The sequence below is a fragment of the Orcinus orca genome, chromosome 3 (assembly GCF_937001465.1).
Source record: "Orcinus orca chromosome 3, mOrcOrc1.1, whole genome shotgun sequence".
Classification (NCBI taxonomy): Eukaryota; Metazoa; Chordata; class Mammalia; order Artiodactyla; family Delphinidae; genus Orcinus; species Orcinus orca.
The window spans coordinates 134163746-134180036 of NC_064561.1; the positions used below are offsets into that span (position 1 = coordinate 134163746).

The 16291-nt window shown below is 40.9% G+C and overlaps 1 protein-coding gene and 1 pseudogene across 1 annotated transcript in view; both read right to left on the reverse strand.

Moving 5' to 3' along the window:
- Nucleotides 1–1259: 1259 nt before the first annotated feature.
- RGS7BP (regulator of G protein signaling 7 binding protein) overlaps nucleotides 1260–16291 on the reverse strand; it is a 119045-nt gene continuing 104013 nt past the window's right edge. The window contains exon 6 of the mRNA XM_004270741.4: nucleotides 1260–4224. Within this exon, the coding sequence (XP_004270789.1) occupies nucleotides 4133–4224 (92 nt within the window). The 3' untranslated portion in view covers nucleotides 1260–4132. The remainder of the gene's footprint in view (nucleotides 4225–16291) is intronic.
- Nucleotides 11542–16011, reverse strand: LOC125963980 (protein enabled homolog; annotated as a pseudogene).

Below are 16291 nucleotides of genomic sequence, written 5' to 3' on the forward strand. Positions count from 1 at the left end.
AAGGGAAAGAATAAAATGGGAACACTTGGCTGGGGAAGGAGCTGTAGATCATGGAAACTTCCCAAAGGTTGTGGAATTTAAGCTCTTGATATATGTTATTAGACGTCTGTACTCTTTGTTGCATATATTTAAAACTTGGCTTTCTCTTAATCTGGTTTGTTTGTTTGTTTGTTTGTTTTACTCTATAGGAGTTTTGCATTTTTAATTGGTCAGATCCACCCATCTTTTCCTTTGGGATTTCTTCCTTTGCTATCATGCTTAGAAAGGCTTTTCCCCCCACACACACTAAAATTACATATATATTCATCAATACTGCCAGTTTATTTATGTGCTTTAATATTTAATTTAAATACTTCACTTAGAATTTATTTTGATGACAGTTATGAGGTATAGATCTAATATATCCCTCAACAGATGGCTAACCATTTATCCCAATATAACTTAATAATCCAACATTTTCTCACAGATTTGAAATGTCATCTTTTTAATGTTCTCAATTCTTCTATGTTCTTGGGTTTATTTCTGGACTTTATATGTAATATTAGTGGTTTATCCTGGACCGTTTTTCATCCTTTCTATAGTAACCTGAAAGTTGAGCATTTTGCATTTGGTGATGTTCTAGAACACAAAGAAATGGTAGACATTGCTAAGGTATGTGTGTGGGTAGGTGGGAAGTTATTATGGATGGATATCTTTAATTCTTTCGATTTTGAGACTTCCAGAGTCTGAAATTCCAAATTCCATGGGATCATTGTTAATCTGGCCCATTTGTTGGCTGTCTAAAATCAGTTACATGCTTTTATGCGCTGTATAATTTTAGCTTCCAGTAGATGGCAGTACTGCCAAATAGTAAGTATCCAAACTTGCAGGAGCACCGAGGAACAAAATGATCTGGCAGGATTTTAGAATTCCCCCAAGAGCTTTCATTAGAGGAGGCATCAGTGCTGTGCTACTTTTAAAGTCATCTTTGTACCCTTGAACAATGGCACAATCAGAAGTGTGCGCTGAATCTCTTCCTAGACGTGTGCAAAACATTAGTGGATGGATTTTTTTTAAAGCGGCACCTTGGCCTTCTGGGCACTTCTTCATCTACCTCATCCAAAAGTGACTTTGGGCCCAGACAATGACTGATTTAAAGCCTGGAAATGTGGTTTTAAACAATGTGATTGTGGCAGGATTCAGGTGATTTTTATTTTCTTTATACTTGGTGGTATTTTTCAGATTTTTCACAAAGAACATGTATTGTCTCTGTAATCTGAAAAAAAAAAAAAGATCAACACAGGATATGAAAAATATGGTGGTAAAATGGGTGGTTGTGTGCCAGAAAAAACTTTACATTCTTTTTTGTTTCAAGAATATGCGTACATGCAACAAAATGAGTTCAATGGGCTCTCTTTATCCCTAGAGATCAGCTCAGTGTTATTGCTAATCTGAAAGAAAATTACCAGCAGGAAGCTGAGACAGTTATCTCATGGAACTACACCTGAGAAAGTCCTTTGGTAGGTGACAGGGGAGTAGGGTCAGCTCCTAACAAGATGCATTGGCATACCTAATGGGAGATGATGAATTACCCATTGCAGCTCTGAGCCAGGGTAGGTTATTGGGACTTTGAGCGCTAAATTTAATTTTAGGACCTGCTATAGTGAAAGAAGATCTATAAATCTTGGAGTGTGTCCACGGGAACTACAAAATTGATCCAAGGCCGGGAAACAGGCACTATGAAGAAAAGATAAGGTGGCTGAATTTATTTCTCTTAGATATGGAAAGCCTAGCTAGGGAATTAGACAAATCCCCATCTCCATGAATAGCTACTATAGCCCTCCCCAGACATGGAGGTGAGACCTGAATTTATTAACAGTCTTCAGTTGTACAAAGGACAATTGCACGGAAGGTGTTACTTTCACACTGAGGCTAAGGCAAGAGTGAGCACAAATTAACCAAGCAGAAGTGATTTAGTTCTGGCATTTAGAAGAAGGTGCTGAACACCAAGGCTGGGCTTATCTGTTAATAACTCTGCATGTAGTTTTTTTAGTAGGAACTAGATTGAAGCTAAGGGTTCAGTATAGTGGAAGGTGGGAGAGGGCAGAGATGGGAGCTGAGAGCGTGCCAGATTGGGCTCCTTCATGATTTCTAAAACAATGGACCTGAAGCGAATTAAACTTCAGGGGATAAAAATGAACTGCATTCAGGAAAGGATATTAAACTTGAATCAAACCTGATTTATGAAAATCAGGGTTTGAGGACCAGGTAAATTTGGGAGTGGTTACCTGCTTTGCAAAGGAGCAGTCACCCTAGGAGTTTTAAAATAGCATATTCCCACACTGTATTACAAGTATTTGATTTAGGAAATTGTGATTTTTCTCGTATAACTTTCAAGGGTACGTCTTGATATGAAGCTATTCATACCTATAGCCATGCGTCAATTGCCAACTCACTGGAATACATCTCTGGACTCCAAGAATAAGGCCAAAAACCAGCTGGTGTGATCTAAATAGAGGTATGCATCGCCTTTTGAGATCTCTTCCAACTCTTTAATCCTTTCACTTTCAATCAAAAAAACTAGAAGACAATTTCAAGGATAATTTCCACAACATCAGATATTAGGTTGAGCTATATGAAGCTGCCATTTTTTAGGTCAAAAACAGTCAAATATCAGCAGTTTCATATAATTCAACCTAATACTATAATTATTCCAGTAGTTTGTCTTGCTCTTCACTAAAGCTAAAAGCTTGAGTATATTTACTTTTCAGGTCAAAATACTGGTGGACTTATAAACGCCTGTGCACATAAATACTGTGAAATTATAGGGTTGGGATTAAAGATGCATCTTGGATAAACCACGTATAGGTCATCCTTTTATTGTGCTGGACTCTGGTGCCTCTTGTCTGACTTTAGGAATTTCAGACTATGGAAAACAAGAAAAGCAGTCCAAAGGCTTGATCTTTCAACCCATGGGAAACTCTGTCTGGGAAATGGGCCAAAGGAAGAGCAAGGGAAAATATAACAAAATCTGTATCATGTTACGAGTTTAGTGGAGGAAGAGCACAGCAGAGCTGTGAGCAGAAAAACAAAGCGTGTGGCTTCCTCCTTTCTAAAATAGAGTATTGCTTAATGTGTCCTGCTTTTAAGATTCTAAGCATAAGACAAGACACCAAGTACACGTTGGAAAAGTCCTATCTGCATAGTCATCTAAAATGAGACAAACTTAGCTTAACTAAAAAGATTTTATTAACAATGTAAAATGTTAAGTATTTTTACGATCTGAGCTAATTCCAGCATGCCCTATAAGATTTAACACTATGCTGATGTGCAGACATCATGCTTCAGATTTCAATTAGAACAAAATATGATAATACTCAATTTTACATTTGAGGGTAATTGTATATGTCACTACACCATTTCCTAACTGGATTACTTCATTCTCCAAGAAGCTGAAAAAGACACCATTGGATCGAAAGGAAATTAGTTGCCCATATGCATTGTATGAAGTTATTAGGATTATTGTGTATTTACAAAATTTAAATAGTTTTCATATATGTTCTTGTTGCATTATAAATTAAGATATTTTTACGTTGAAGCTCTTAGATTCTGACAGAATGGAAGACTAAACGTAAATGAGTGCAGAGAAAGCAATAGGTTGAGGTGGTATATGTTTGATTATAATATTATTCCTAATATTGGTTGGATTTTGAACAGTTTTGCAGTTTTAAATAGATTTCTATGTTTAAAGACTCTCATATGTGATCATTTGTTAACGTGACATCAGCAAGAGCTATAGATATACTATTCTACATGAAATAATTTTTCTCTGTGTAATACTTAGAAAAACCTTTCAATAATTTAAAAATCATAATTCTTGCATCTGTCATGGTGTGGTTTGGAGCAGACATGCACAATGTCAGCTTTAAAAATCCTTTTAAAAACAGCCTGCTTTTTGAATCTTTTTTTTTTCTTGACAGCAGCTGCTTTCAAATGTAAAATCGTTTCAAAGGGCGGTGGGAGGTGGATAAAAGTAATAAGGAAGCATAGAAAACATAGTCGAAAACCAATAACTGTGGTTCAGCTGTCTGGAGGTCCTCGGGTTCAGTGATATTTTCAGGTCTTCCTAGTGGTGGTTTCCAGGAGGAATCACCTAGCTTGAGACGAGACAGCACAGCCCAAAGAACCTTCTCTTCCGTCTTCTAACCAGGGGGTAGGGAGTTAGATTTAGAAGGCTGCTGTCATCTGTGATGGGATAGAATGTACATATGAGTGAGGTACAGACAAAACAACTTGTTTTTTATGAATTGGCCTTAAAAATCCTTCATCCTTCGAATCCAACTTTCTCAGCCTCGGCACCATTGACGTTTTGGACCAGATCATCCTTTATTGTTGGGGGCTGTCCTGAGCATTGTAGGATGTTTAGCAGCATCCCTGGCCTCTACTCACTAGATGCCAGTAGCACTGCCCTACCAGTTGTGACAACCGAAAATGTCCCCAGATATGGCCACATATTCCTGGGGTGGCAGTGAGGTTGAAGCAAAGAGCCCACAGTTGAGAACCACTGCTTAGAATTAAATATAAACTGCTTAGAGGCAGTTTTTCACTTGGGAGATGTATACTTCTTAGAAAAAGCCCATGCTTTGGAGTAAAGCTGGCTTCTTTCTTATACTTTACCACTTACTAGTCCTATGACTTTGAAAGTGTCACTTAAGCTCGTTAGGCTTCATTTTCCCCATATGTAAAATAAGGCTCAGTAATACTTACCCTAGGTGAGAATTAAATGAAACAATCTATTAAAAACATTTAGCTTGGGTGGGGACATTGGTGCCTAGCATGGAGGAAACAGTAAATATAGCTATTATTAACTATTTTCCTTTACATAGGACCTTGTCTTACCTCCATTCACCTACTTTATGCCTCGGGAAGAAGCTTCAACTATTTCTTGTTGAGTATTCCCCTAGTACTTTCTTTCTTTCTTTCTTTCTTTCTTTCTTTCTTTCTTTCTTTCTTTCTTTCTTTCTTTCTTTCTTTCTTTCTTTCTTTCTTTTTTTTTTTTGCGGTACGCGGGCCTCCCACTGTTGTGACCTCTCCCATTGCGGAGCACAGGCTCCAGACACGCAGGCTCAGCGGCCATGGCTCACGGGCCCAGCCGCTCCATGGCATGTGGGATCTTCCCGGACCAGGGCACGAACCCATGTCCCCTGCATCGGCAGGCAGACTCTCAACCACTGCGCCACCAGGGAAGCCCTCCCTAGCATTTTCTATAGATATCTGCACACAAGGGCATTCAGAGAAGATTGTCAGCTGTTGAATTCACAAGTTGTGGTTTGAAAATTTTAATATGATGACAAGTAGAGAAAGAAATAAACCAGTAAACCAAATACAGTTTAATGAGCTGGGTTTTTGGGAAATAGTGCAGTTCAACAGAGAGTGTGGGTAGAAACAGCCTGTTGGAGCGGAACTGGCCAATGTGGGTTGCAGAGGCTGGAGAAGGACCACAGGGAAATAATCTGGAAATTGCTAGCTGAGGCAGCGCTGAGATATGGTCAGAATGGAACTAGGGGCAACAAAATGGCTGGTTGGCTGGCAACTCTTATATACCTAAGCTTTGCCGGGACTAGTTGCACTGCCCTCCCAGAGCAGAGCTAAAATGTTCCCTCCTTTCCCCATCCTAACGTTGAAGATGCAGGACCTTGAAAAACAGCCCAGAATCAGGAGTTAGATGGAGTGATTGATATAGTGAAGAATTGTGCCCCACTTCAATAAAACTGGCTTGTAGATGAGGATTGTTTTTCTTGATTACTGAGAGCCTAGATGCTCAGGAAACTATCAGGAATAAATGAGTCCTGGCTTTCTGGTCCTCGTACATAAACTGTCATCCAAGTGCCCTGGCTTTCCCTCCCCATCCCCCAAGGCTCCCATGTGTCATATTTATTTGTAAATTAGCATCACCCACCGAGTTGACAGTGTTCCTTGGAATGCTGCACTATGTTACACACGTAGCTGAAACTAGAGTAGCAAGTCAGAGCCAGGGAAGAAAACAGGGGCCCCAGCTGGGCACATCAGATTAATCAAACACAGCCTCCTCCCCCAGGCTCCCCAGATTAAAATCCTCTTTTAATACTCACACTCTGCTAATGTGGAGAAAAACAGGACTCTGTCTTTTTCATAGTGAAAAATAATTCACTCTAATCTGGATGTCAACATTTTGAGGCAAAAAAATAGGACATCTCTCTTTTACAGTTAAACTTGCCCCAAACAGTTAAGATGCTGAAAGCAATGTCAAATCCTATATATAAACCTGATTTCTCAGAAGAATCTCTGAGATGAATCATAATATATTTGGAGCAGATAGAAACGATAACCATACTCTCTCATCATTTTTAGGACTCTTAACTTCTTTAACCACCAAATGATCAGTGAACTTAACCTAATTGGATATGGCCAAGATACAGCAGACCCTGAAGGGTAAAGAATTTTATTTTTTGGTATCTCTTTGAATACTGACTATACTTCCCCAAACTCAAGTTCAGCTGGAAGTTAATGCTTCCTTGGAACAGAATTACCCAAACTATGAAGATACTAATAGCAAAGAAAAATCTTATTTCTACTTCTATGAGACTTGGAGATCTATTTCCTGAATTCCCATTTATTTCCTGAATTCCCTATATGCTTGCCTTTCTTCAGTCATTTAAGAGATTTGGGAGTGACCTCATTGGTATTTATATATTACACAATAAAATGCAATTCTGGTGTGTATCATTCCCACTACATGAGGAAATATCTACATACGTTGGTATGTTGTATTTACAAAGAAAGTGTGCATGTGTGTGCTGTGGTGGTATATTTGCTCCCATTCTCTCTTTTTTAGGTATTAAAAGCACACAGGTATTATGAGATTTGTATCAAGACTGACCCTTGTATCTGTGCATTCATTACAGTGAATCAAAAAACCTTTGTGCTATTGAAATTCTCCTCATTCAGCCTTCTTTTCATATATATATATATATATAACATTCACTTGTGAGTGCTATATACACACATGCACACACACATACATATATAGCATTCATAAGTAAATAGGAAGTGTTAGGATTGATGAGAAAGTGCTCAGATGTTAAGCAAAGGACAGACTGCCTATTAAGGACGACTGCTGGTTTGGGGCATCTTAGTTGAGCATTTATGACACCTTTGCCTAGCCTGGAGCTTGTCTGATCATCACCTAGGGCTGAGGTGACACAAAAGCTCAAAAATTCTTGGCAGAAATTCAGAGCAGCTTTCTACACTCTAGGAAGCTGACATCTGCAGTAAATGCTGAAATTCACTGAGCAGTAAGTCTGCCTGGAATGGTTTGAAGTCAATTTAAAGCCAAGGAAAGATGTCTTCCCACATACTGAAATCCTGTCTCTGAAGTGAGGGGCTGTCAACAGAATGTGAGCAAAATGGGATGTTTCCCCACTCATTCTAAACTTTCTGTGCTAATCCATCTGAACTTGCTGGGAAATCTTTGCTTTTTATTGGAAATGATTGAGAGTTTTATGGTATCTTTTCTCCAAAGTGCATACCCTCAGAGAACTGTAATTTAGGAGAGTTTTAAATGTGAAAATAAAAAGTGAGAAAGAGAAGAGGAGGCAGGAAAGGATAGCAGAAAGTGAAAGAAAAGGAGAGTAGGGTATTCAGTCATCAGTAAATTCAAACCCCAGTCATTTAATGTTTAATTCTTGGATGTTTAATGTTTAATCCCTATTAAAGCCAGGGATGCTGGAGTCCCCCAAGGTACAGTAATACCATTTCTCTATTGCTCAAATTTCTTTTGCCAATAAAATATTTTTTACATAAATGATATGTTAAGAAACGGAAGGACATGAAAATGAGAAGTTTTCAAATAATAAACTGAGTGTTTGAGTTTAAAGCTATGTTCTCTAAGTCAAGAGAAGTGCTTACAATGGAACTGCAGTTGCACATTTCTAATCTGTTAAAAAAGGAGAACTTCAACTAATGCCAGGGTTCCCAAACATAAGCTGCATCAGCTTCATCTGAGGGCTTATGAAAGCACAGATTGCTAGCCCTACCTCCAGAGTTTCTGAATCAGTAGGTCTGGGGTGGGCCAGGCAATCTCCATTTCTTACAAGTTCCTGGACCTGCTGATAACGGCTGGTCCTGAGACCACACTTTGAGGACCACTGAATTAATCAAAGCTCTACGAAGTGTAGGGCTCTATGTCGGGTGCTGGGGGTAATACCAGATGGGTCCTAAGAGAAAGGTGAACCTTGGCCTCAGGGATCTTTGTCTGAGTAACTAGAAGGCTTCATTAGAAATGCCATTACAGAGATACAAATACAATGCTTTGAGAATTCCCAGAGGGGGAAATTCCTCCCATCTGTAAAGAAGACATTTGTGGAAAATTCCTGGGGGCTCCGTGTTCATGCTGGGCTACAAGGTGTGGGGAGAACTTGGACATTTGGTGAAGTAGGGGGGCAGGCATTCCGGATGGAGAAAACAGTGTCAAAGGAGGAGGTCAGGGCAGGTCAAAGACAGGGAGGTCAAAGGCAGCCTGAATTTGGGTCCAAGTAAATTGTCCAGTCTGGCTGGAATGAAAGGCATATGAAGGAGGGGATGGTCTAAAACAGAACTACTTAGAATTCCCTAAATAAGGCCATTCCTTCCCTTGCCTCCCTGTCCTTTCACACACCATCTCTTTTTTCAGAAAAGTCTTTTCTGACTGCTCCGTGCTTCTACCTTCCTTCATGCTTCCATACAATTGCTACAGCCCTGGGTGCCTTGTCCGCTTCCAACCCTGTTTAGCCACCATTCTATGAGCAACTCTTTATGAAAGACTTAATAAATTTACCCTGGCTGCCCAGGTCTTCAGCTCCCACTTACTCCTCAACCCTCCTTAATTAGGCTTCCGGGCCCCCAATTCCAAGTAAGCTACTTTGGCCAACCTCACCAGTGACTCCCTTGTTGCTAAATCCTATGGACACTTTCAGTTCTTATCTAGCTGAACTACCCCACACTATTAGCCATTCCTTCCTTGCAGCTTTCTTATTATACCATGTTGAGTTTCTTCTCCGTTTTTGTAAACTGCTCTTCTTACATTTTGGTATTTCAGGGCTCTTCTCTATGTACTCTCCGTGGGTGGTCTCAACCATTTTTAGGGCTTTGATTACCACGACACTGCTGACGTTTACATCTGTATTTCCTGTCCTTCTAGCTCGCATGTCTCACCTCAGCATAAGACATGTACGTCCATCACAACCACGGAGCATCGCTCTTGGAGTCCCCCCGCATCCAGAACTTCAACTGTCCTGTCCTCTACCTCTACTGGTACCGCTCTGTTCTAATGTAGTGATTGACACCATCATTCGCTCTGCTTTCCAAGTCTGAACCCAGGTTTCATCCTTGATTCTGCCTTGGCCTTATGTACATCATCCAACTGGTCCTATCCTCTTCTCCAAGCCCTGGTCTTTAGGTCAGATTGTAAGCATTTCTCACCTGTCTTATTGTACTTGCCTACTAACTGAATCCCTCCAGTGACCTCGGGATAAAGTCTAAACCTCTTAACATGAATTAGAGGGGCCTCCCCCAACCTCTCTAGTCTCTCTCTCTCTTTTTGTTAATATATACTGCAATTTTATTTCAATCGCACAAACGAAGTTAGCATGTAGGAAATTTAAATGAACAGTATGGTAAAAATAGCAGAGAACCAAAAACTCTAATAAGGAAATACACCTAAAGCATGAGAATTCAACATTCATTAGTGTTTCATCTTCAGTTTTGATTGACACTTGATGCTTGCAAAATTTTGAAACAAACTTTGAGATCATGATGACTATTCTGAAGAGATTTCAGCACCGGCACTAAGATTTGTACGTTCAGTTGGTTTGCAATTGACTTGTTAGCCATTTACATCGTGTATAGTACAGATTTGTCACAGGTCAGATCACAGTGTTGAAGGAAAGAAGTACCTGCCTGTAATTAGAAAGGATCCCCTAAACTGCACTCAGCTTAAGACATCCAAGGTACAAGAGCATGAAAACCATCATAATATTGTGCCTCCAAGGAACATAGTTTTGATAAGGAAAATAACCTAAGCTTCTGTTTCCCATTTTAATTACTCAAATCTCTAACAAGGACAAAACTGTCACATAGGACAGTAAATGGATGCAGTAATTCAATCAGACTTCTTGGAAAGAACACATTTAGCAATCTGGGACAATGCAGAATGACAGGAGATAAAACGTGATTCAACTCTGGTTCTTTTTGTCATTTTACACAGACATCATGTTAATATTAGACCAAGGCACAAAACATTTAGTGCATAAACCAGTTTCTTTTTTAAGATCTAGCATTTTTACTGTAGTCTTTTATCTTACTTTGGACCACTTGTACCCAGTACTCTATCCTACTAGAGACTGCTTAACTTAATCAACAAAATCAAAAGCGATTTCTGAGCAGATTTATGGGGGACATAAACATTTGTATCATCAAAGTGTTTGCATAACCAAAAGTACAATAATAAAGATGAAAATGCCACCTATTTCTTTTAGAAAGTAGTACTTCGTAAGCTTGCTGCATCTTTAATGTCTTCACTATTGGATGACAATGAATAGTTGATAGAAAAAAAGAACTGTATACTTGAATTATGATAGCTCCTCCATCACAGATCTAAAACTGAAGTTTCTACAGGAATAGAACTATTTTAACAAGGGAAAAAAATTCCCTCATTCAAACCTCTTTGAAGTGGTAATGGCTGCAAACTTGCAGCACCTAGAAAACTATGCTATCAACAAGTTCTGTTTTTAAGAATTTAGATTAAGAAATCTAGATAGCAGATGAAAGTGGATTATTTCTTCAAAATTTTAGTAAAACTACTGATAATCCAAGGTTTCAAAGCAAATATGGCACATCAAGATGGAGAGCCTGGAGAATTTTGATTTCCTAAAATTTCAAAAAATTCTATCATTGCAACATACAGGATTTCTTCCCTATTTTAAGCTTAGAAGTTTCAAAGAAAAGGGAGTGGATAACATACACACACGTGAGTGCCCACACAAACACGCACGCACGCATGCACACACGGTGGTAAGTAGAGTATATAGTTCCTTCTTCCCACCACCTAAATCTCACTTTATTTATTAAAAGAAAATTATGCAGGACCCCCCTCACTGTTTTCCCTTGATCTAATGATTTCTGTGACCTTAATTGCTGCCATCATTGTTACTTTTCTAGTATTGCAACATAAGATTCAAAAGCAGCTTTGTAGTCAGGAATGTGTACCTGAACACCTGTATAACTGCAGGGCACCAAGGTAATAACAACTGCCAAATTCAGGGATGGAACTTTTGAGTTCCACAGTAAGATGTAATTCATGTGAAGCTCAGAATCATGTTTCAGACCATTGAACTTACTCAAGTTAAAATACAAATAGCTGAAGACATGATGTAAAAGATTAAGTACTTGATGCTGTTAACATATTTACCAATTGAAGTCACAAAATATTCCCCATTATTATTCATGCAGATAACTGAGAATGAAGATAATGCAGAAATTAGCTTTGAATAAAAAATTATTCCTTCCCTTCCTTCCACTCCCCTGTACTCTACAAAATGTTTTCCCTGGGACTAGGCCTTGAAAAGGCCACTACATATTAGTTTGACATGCATTACTGTCTGCAATTTAAAAAAGCTAATTTTGTGGTGGTTTTCTAATTTTATAATTTATAATTACATTATAAATGTATCCACATGCATAAATCTAAAAAAGGTTGAAAACCTACAGTGAATCTACAATATATTGTTTTACATTTGACCACTGCTTTGTGTTATGTAGGAGTCACAGATTTGGTAAAGCATTGTAACAATTTAGGAAGGCATCTAAATCTTTAAATTATGGACAAATTTTATGTTTGAACCTACAAAACTGCATGAAGGCTAAACTCGAGAGACTTCCTATCATTCTAAAATTCCTCACTCCGAACAAATCATTTTTAGGACATTTCTTATAAATATCACCCTTTGAAAGCACATACCATTCCATTTGTTCCACATTTTATGATCTTAACCTACATAGGGCTGAACTCAATTATTCATGGAATATCAAATATGATAGGAAGACAAACCTGAGAGAAACAATACAATAGCATAACTTGCTAAATTCCTCATCACCATCTCTGAAGAAAACTTCTCAAGCCTTTCTCCTCTTTATTTTAGCAATGGATTGTGGAAAATGTGTGATTTTCTCTTGACATGAAAGTATCTAAATGCACGGTGATCTTGCCTGATGGATTCAGTATTTTCTGCATAACTGATACAGGAACTCCTATACGACTCTCTTCCATCCTGTTGTAAAGGTCAGAAAAAAGCAGCAAACTGGGAGGGAAACAGCTTATCACCAGGGTAGTAATGTCTGAAGTCTTTCAAAGTATGTTGGTTTTTCCCTGCTTTGTGTCCATTTTCTTCTTACAGCTCACAAAATGTAAGGGTTTTGTTGTTGTTACCACAGTTGTTCTTTGTTGGTTTTTTTTTTTTCCTTTCTCCAGATTAAAGTCCTGTCTCTCCTTAGTTTGATTCTCTATGCAGTATTTGACTTGCTCAGTTCCTGCCTGATTGCATCAATGAACTCTTCTTTTAGCTTAGTTAATTCTTTTCTCATTTCATCTAAAATGTCCTGTTTCAGCCTGTCATAGTCCAAGTCCCTCCACCTGGACTCAGTTGGCACTGGGCTGTGACGAGGGCGCAGATTTTGGTCTGTGTAATGAATCATAGGACGTGTTGTCAAAAACAATCTGATTTTTCCTTGGAGAATCCCGTCTGGAAATAACAGGTGACTTGCTGCCATTCATTGTATTTGTTCTTTCCCAAGGCTTTCTTGTCGGTTCAGGTGTACTTGTTGAAGAGGCCTTAGAAGTTACAAGCTCTGAATCTTCATTTTTGTTCTGTTTCTATTGTTGATCCCTTTTCAGCAATTCTCCTCCTCCTGGCCAGCAGGGCACTCATTTCTTCCATTAAACCACTACCCCCTAACGGAAGGGATCCATTTCCACGACCCGTATCTGTTTTAGATGAGGCCGAATTCACACCAATGGTATTCCCTCCGCTTGGGAAAGAGGCATCCTCCATCCGTGACACTTTCCTAAGTTTTGCTCCAGCAACCGCAGCTGCAAGTCCAGTTAAAGGGCGATTGTCTTCAGACATGGATCCCGAAAAAAATCCAGATGCAGGGAGGGGAGCAGCAGGAGGGGGGGGGGGAGGAGGGGTACCTGATTCGGAAAAGGCGGTGGAGGAGGCCGAGGGGGGGCCCTGAGGATGGAAGTGGAGGGGGTAGAGGGGGCCCTGGGGGTGGAGGGAGTGCGGCTGATGCCTGGGCAGGACCTGGTGGGAGTGGAGGAGGGGGTGGAGGTGCAGGTGGTCCCAAGAAAATGCCCTGTTGGGCTGGAGGTTCCGCGGCTGAGAGGCTACCTGCCAGCCTGGCTCAGAAGTAGAGGCAGGGGCAGCGGCATTTGCCATTTTTCACTCTCCCTCGCATGCCAGCTGCTCCCTTTCTAACTGCTCTTGCCGCTCTCTTTCTGGCCTTTCCCAGTCCAGTCTCTCCAGCCTTTGCCTTTCTAACCTCTCCCTCTCCAATCTCTTCCTTTGCATTCTTCCTCTCTCCAGCCTTTCCGGCTCCAGCGCCTTTTGTCATTGCTGTTCCTGTAGTTGCCTTCTTTGAATTTCCAATTCTTCTTGTGATGGGCCATTCTGAACTTCGGCAGGTAGTTGTGAATTTTGTCTAGGCGATGTTGGCCTTGTTTCCTGTGAATTCAACACGCCTAAGGCATGCATCATGGCACTTGAGAAGACATGGGCATCTTCTTTGCTGCCAAAGTTGAGACCATACACCTGTCTAGCATCCCACCATTGGTGGAAGGTCTGAGTAGCTTGATCGTACTTCAACCCTTTAGGAATGGCACAATATATCACTACCTGCTGGTCCTGAATCTTCCTGCCCACCACTCTGAATGTGTTGTTGCCTGTATGATGATATATATGAACTCAGATGAACCCGGTTGAACCACCAGCTGGCACCCACTTTTTATTGGCATCATCATAAACTATCACAGCAGCTCTTGCCTGACAGATACTCTGTTCACTTATTATTTTAAATGTATCCTGCCACTCCCTTCTGGTCTGTAGAGTTTCTGCTGAAAAATCAGCTGATAACCTTATGGGAGTTCCCTTGTATGTTATTTGTCGTTTTTCCCTTGCTGCTTTCAATAATTTTTCTTTTTGTTTAATTTTTGCCAATTTAATTACTATGTGTCTTGGCGTGTTTCTCCTTGGGTTTTTCCTGTATGGAACTCTCTGCACTTCCCAGACGTGGGTGGCTATTTCCATTCCCATGTTAGGGGAATTTTCAACTATAATCCCTTCAAATATTTTCTCTGGTCCTTTCTTTCTCTCTTCTCCCTCTGAGACCCCTATAATGTGAATGTTCGTGTGCTTAATGTTGTTCCAGAGGTCTCTCACACTGTCCTCATTTCTTTTCATTCTTTTTTCTTTTTTTTGCTCCACAGTAGTGATTTCCCCTGCTCTGTCTTCCAGTTCACTGATCCATTCTGCTTCATTTACTCTACTATTGATTCCTTCCAGTGTGTTTTTCACTTCAGTTATTGTATCGTTCAACTCTGTTTGGTTGTTCTTTATATTTTCTAACTCTTTGTTAAAAAAGCCCTCTAACATCCATTTTTCTCCTGAGTTCTTGGATCACCTTTACAATCGTTACTCTGAACCCTTTCTCGGGTAGATTGCCTATCTCCACAACACTTAGTTCTGGAGTTTTATCTTGTTCCTTCATCTGAAACACATTCCTCTGCCACCTCATTTTGGGTTAATCACGTTTCTCAACTTTGGAGAAGTAGCCTTCTGTAGGAGACGTCCTATGGGTCCCAGCGGTGCACTCACCCAAGGGCCAGGGGCCAGCGGTCCCAGGGTAGTGTCTGGCCTGTGTTTGCAGACTACAGTCTACTGAATCGTAGTTTTCTTCCTTCTGATTTCTGCCCCCTGGTGGGTGAGGCTGGTCTAGAAGCTTGTGTAGGCTTCCTGGCAAGAAGGGCTGATGCCTGCCCACTGGTGGGTGGAGCTGGGTCCTGGCCCTCTGGTGGGCAGGCTGTGTGATCAAGAAGTCTTTAGGCAACCTGACTGCTAATGCGTGGGGCTGTGGGGCTGTATTCCCACCCGTTAGTTGTTTGGCCTGAGGCATCCGGCACTGAAGGCTACAGGCTGTTGGGTGGGGCCGGGTCTTTGTGCTAAAGACCCAAGCAAGATGTCTGCCTCAAGGAGAGTTCATGCAGATGAATAATCCCGAATATATCTGCCACCAGTTTTTATGGCCCCAGCATGAGCCACAGCACCCCCCCTCCTGCCTCCCCAGGAGACCCTCCAAGACCAGCAGGTAGGTCTGGCCCAGGCTCCTCTGAGGTTACTGCTTTTGCCCTTGGTCCTGGTACATGTGAGATTTTGTGCAATCCCTTTAAGAGTTAAGTGTCTGTTTCCCCCAGTCCCGTGGAGCTCCTGCAAATAAGCCCTGCTGGCCTTCAAATCCAAATGCTCTGGGGGGCACCTCTTCCCAATGCCAGACCCCTGGGCTGGGAAGCCTGATGTTGGCCTCAGAACTCTCACTCCTGTGGGAGAGCCTCTGCAAGGTCACCCAAGGTGGGGTGGGGTGGGGGAGGAGGTTAAGGATTTGGTTATATTTCAAGTGCACCCCTCCTACCGTCTCGTTGTGCTTTCTTCTTTACGCCTTTAGATGTAGAAGATCTTTTTCTGTAGGTTCCAGTCTTTTCTATCAATGGCTGTTCAGATGTTAGCTGTGATTTTGGTGTGTTCATGAGAGAAGGTAAGCTCAAGGTCCTCCCACTCCACCATCTTGAAAGACTCCCTCTAATCTCTCTCTTAAGCCTCTTTTTTTTTTAAATTTATTTATTTTATTTATTTTATTTTTGGCTGCGTTGGGTCTTTGTTCCTGTGCGTGGGCTTTCTCTAGTTGCGGTGAGTGGGGCTACTCTTTGTTGTGGTACGCGGGCTTCTCCCTGCGGTGGCTTCTCTTGCTGCGGACTTCAGTAGTTGTGGCACATGGGCTCAGTAGTTGTGGCTTGAGGGTTCTAGAGCACAGGCTTAGTAATTGTGGCACACAGGCTTAGTTGCTCCATGGCATATGGGATCTTCCCAGACCAGGACTCAAACCCGTGTCCCCTGCATTGGCAGGCAGATTCTTAACCACTGTGCCACCAGGGAAGTCCTTAAGCCTCTTTTCTAACCACTTTCCCAAA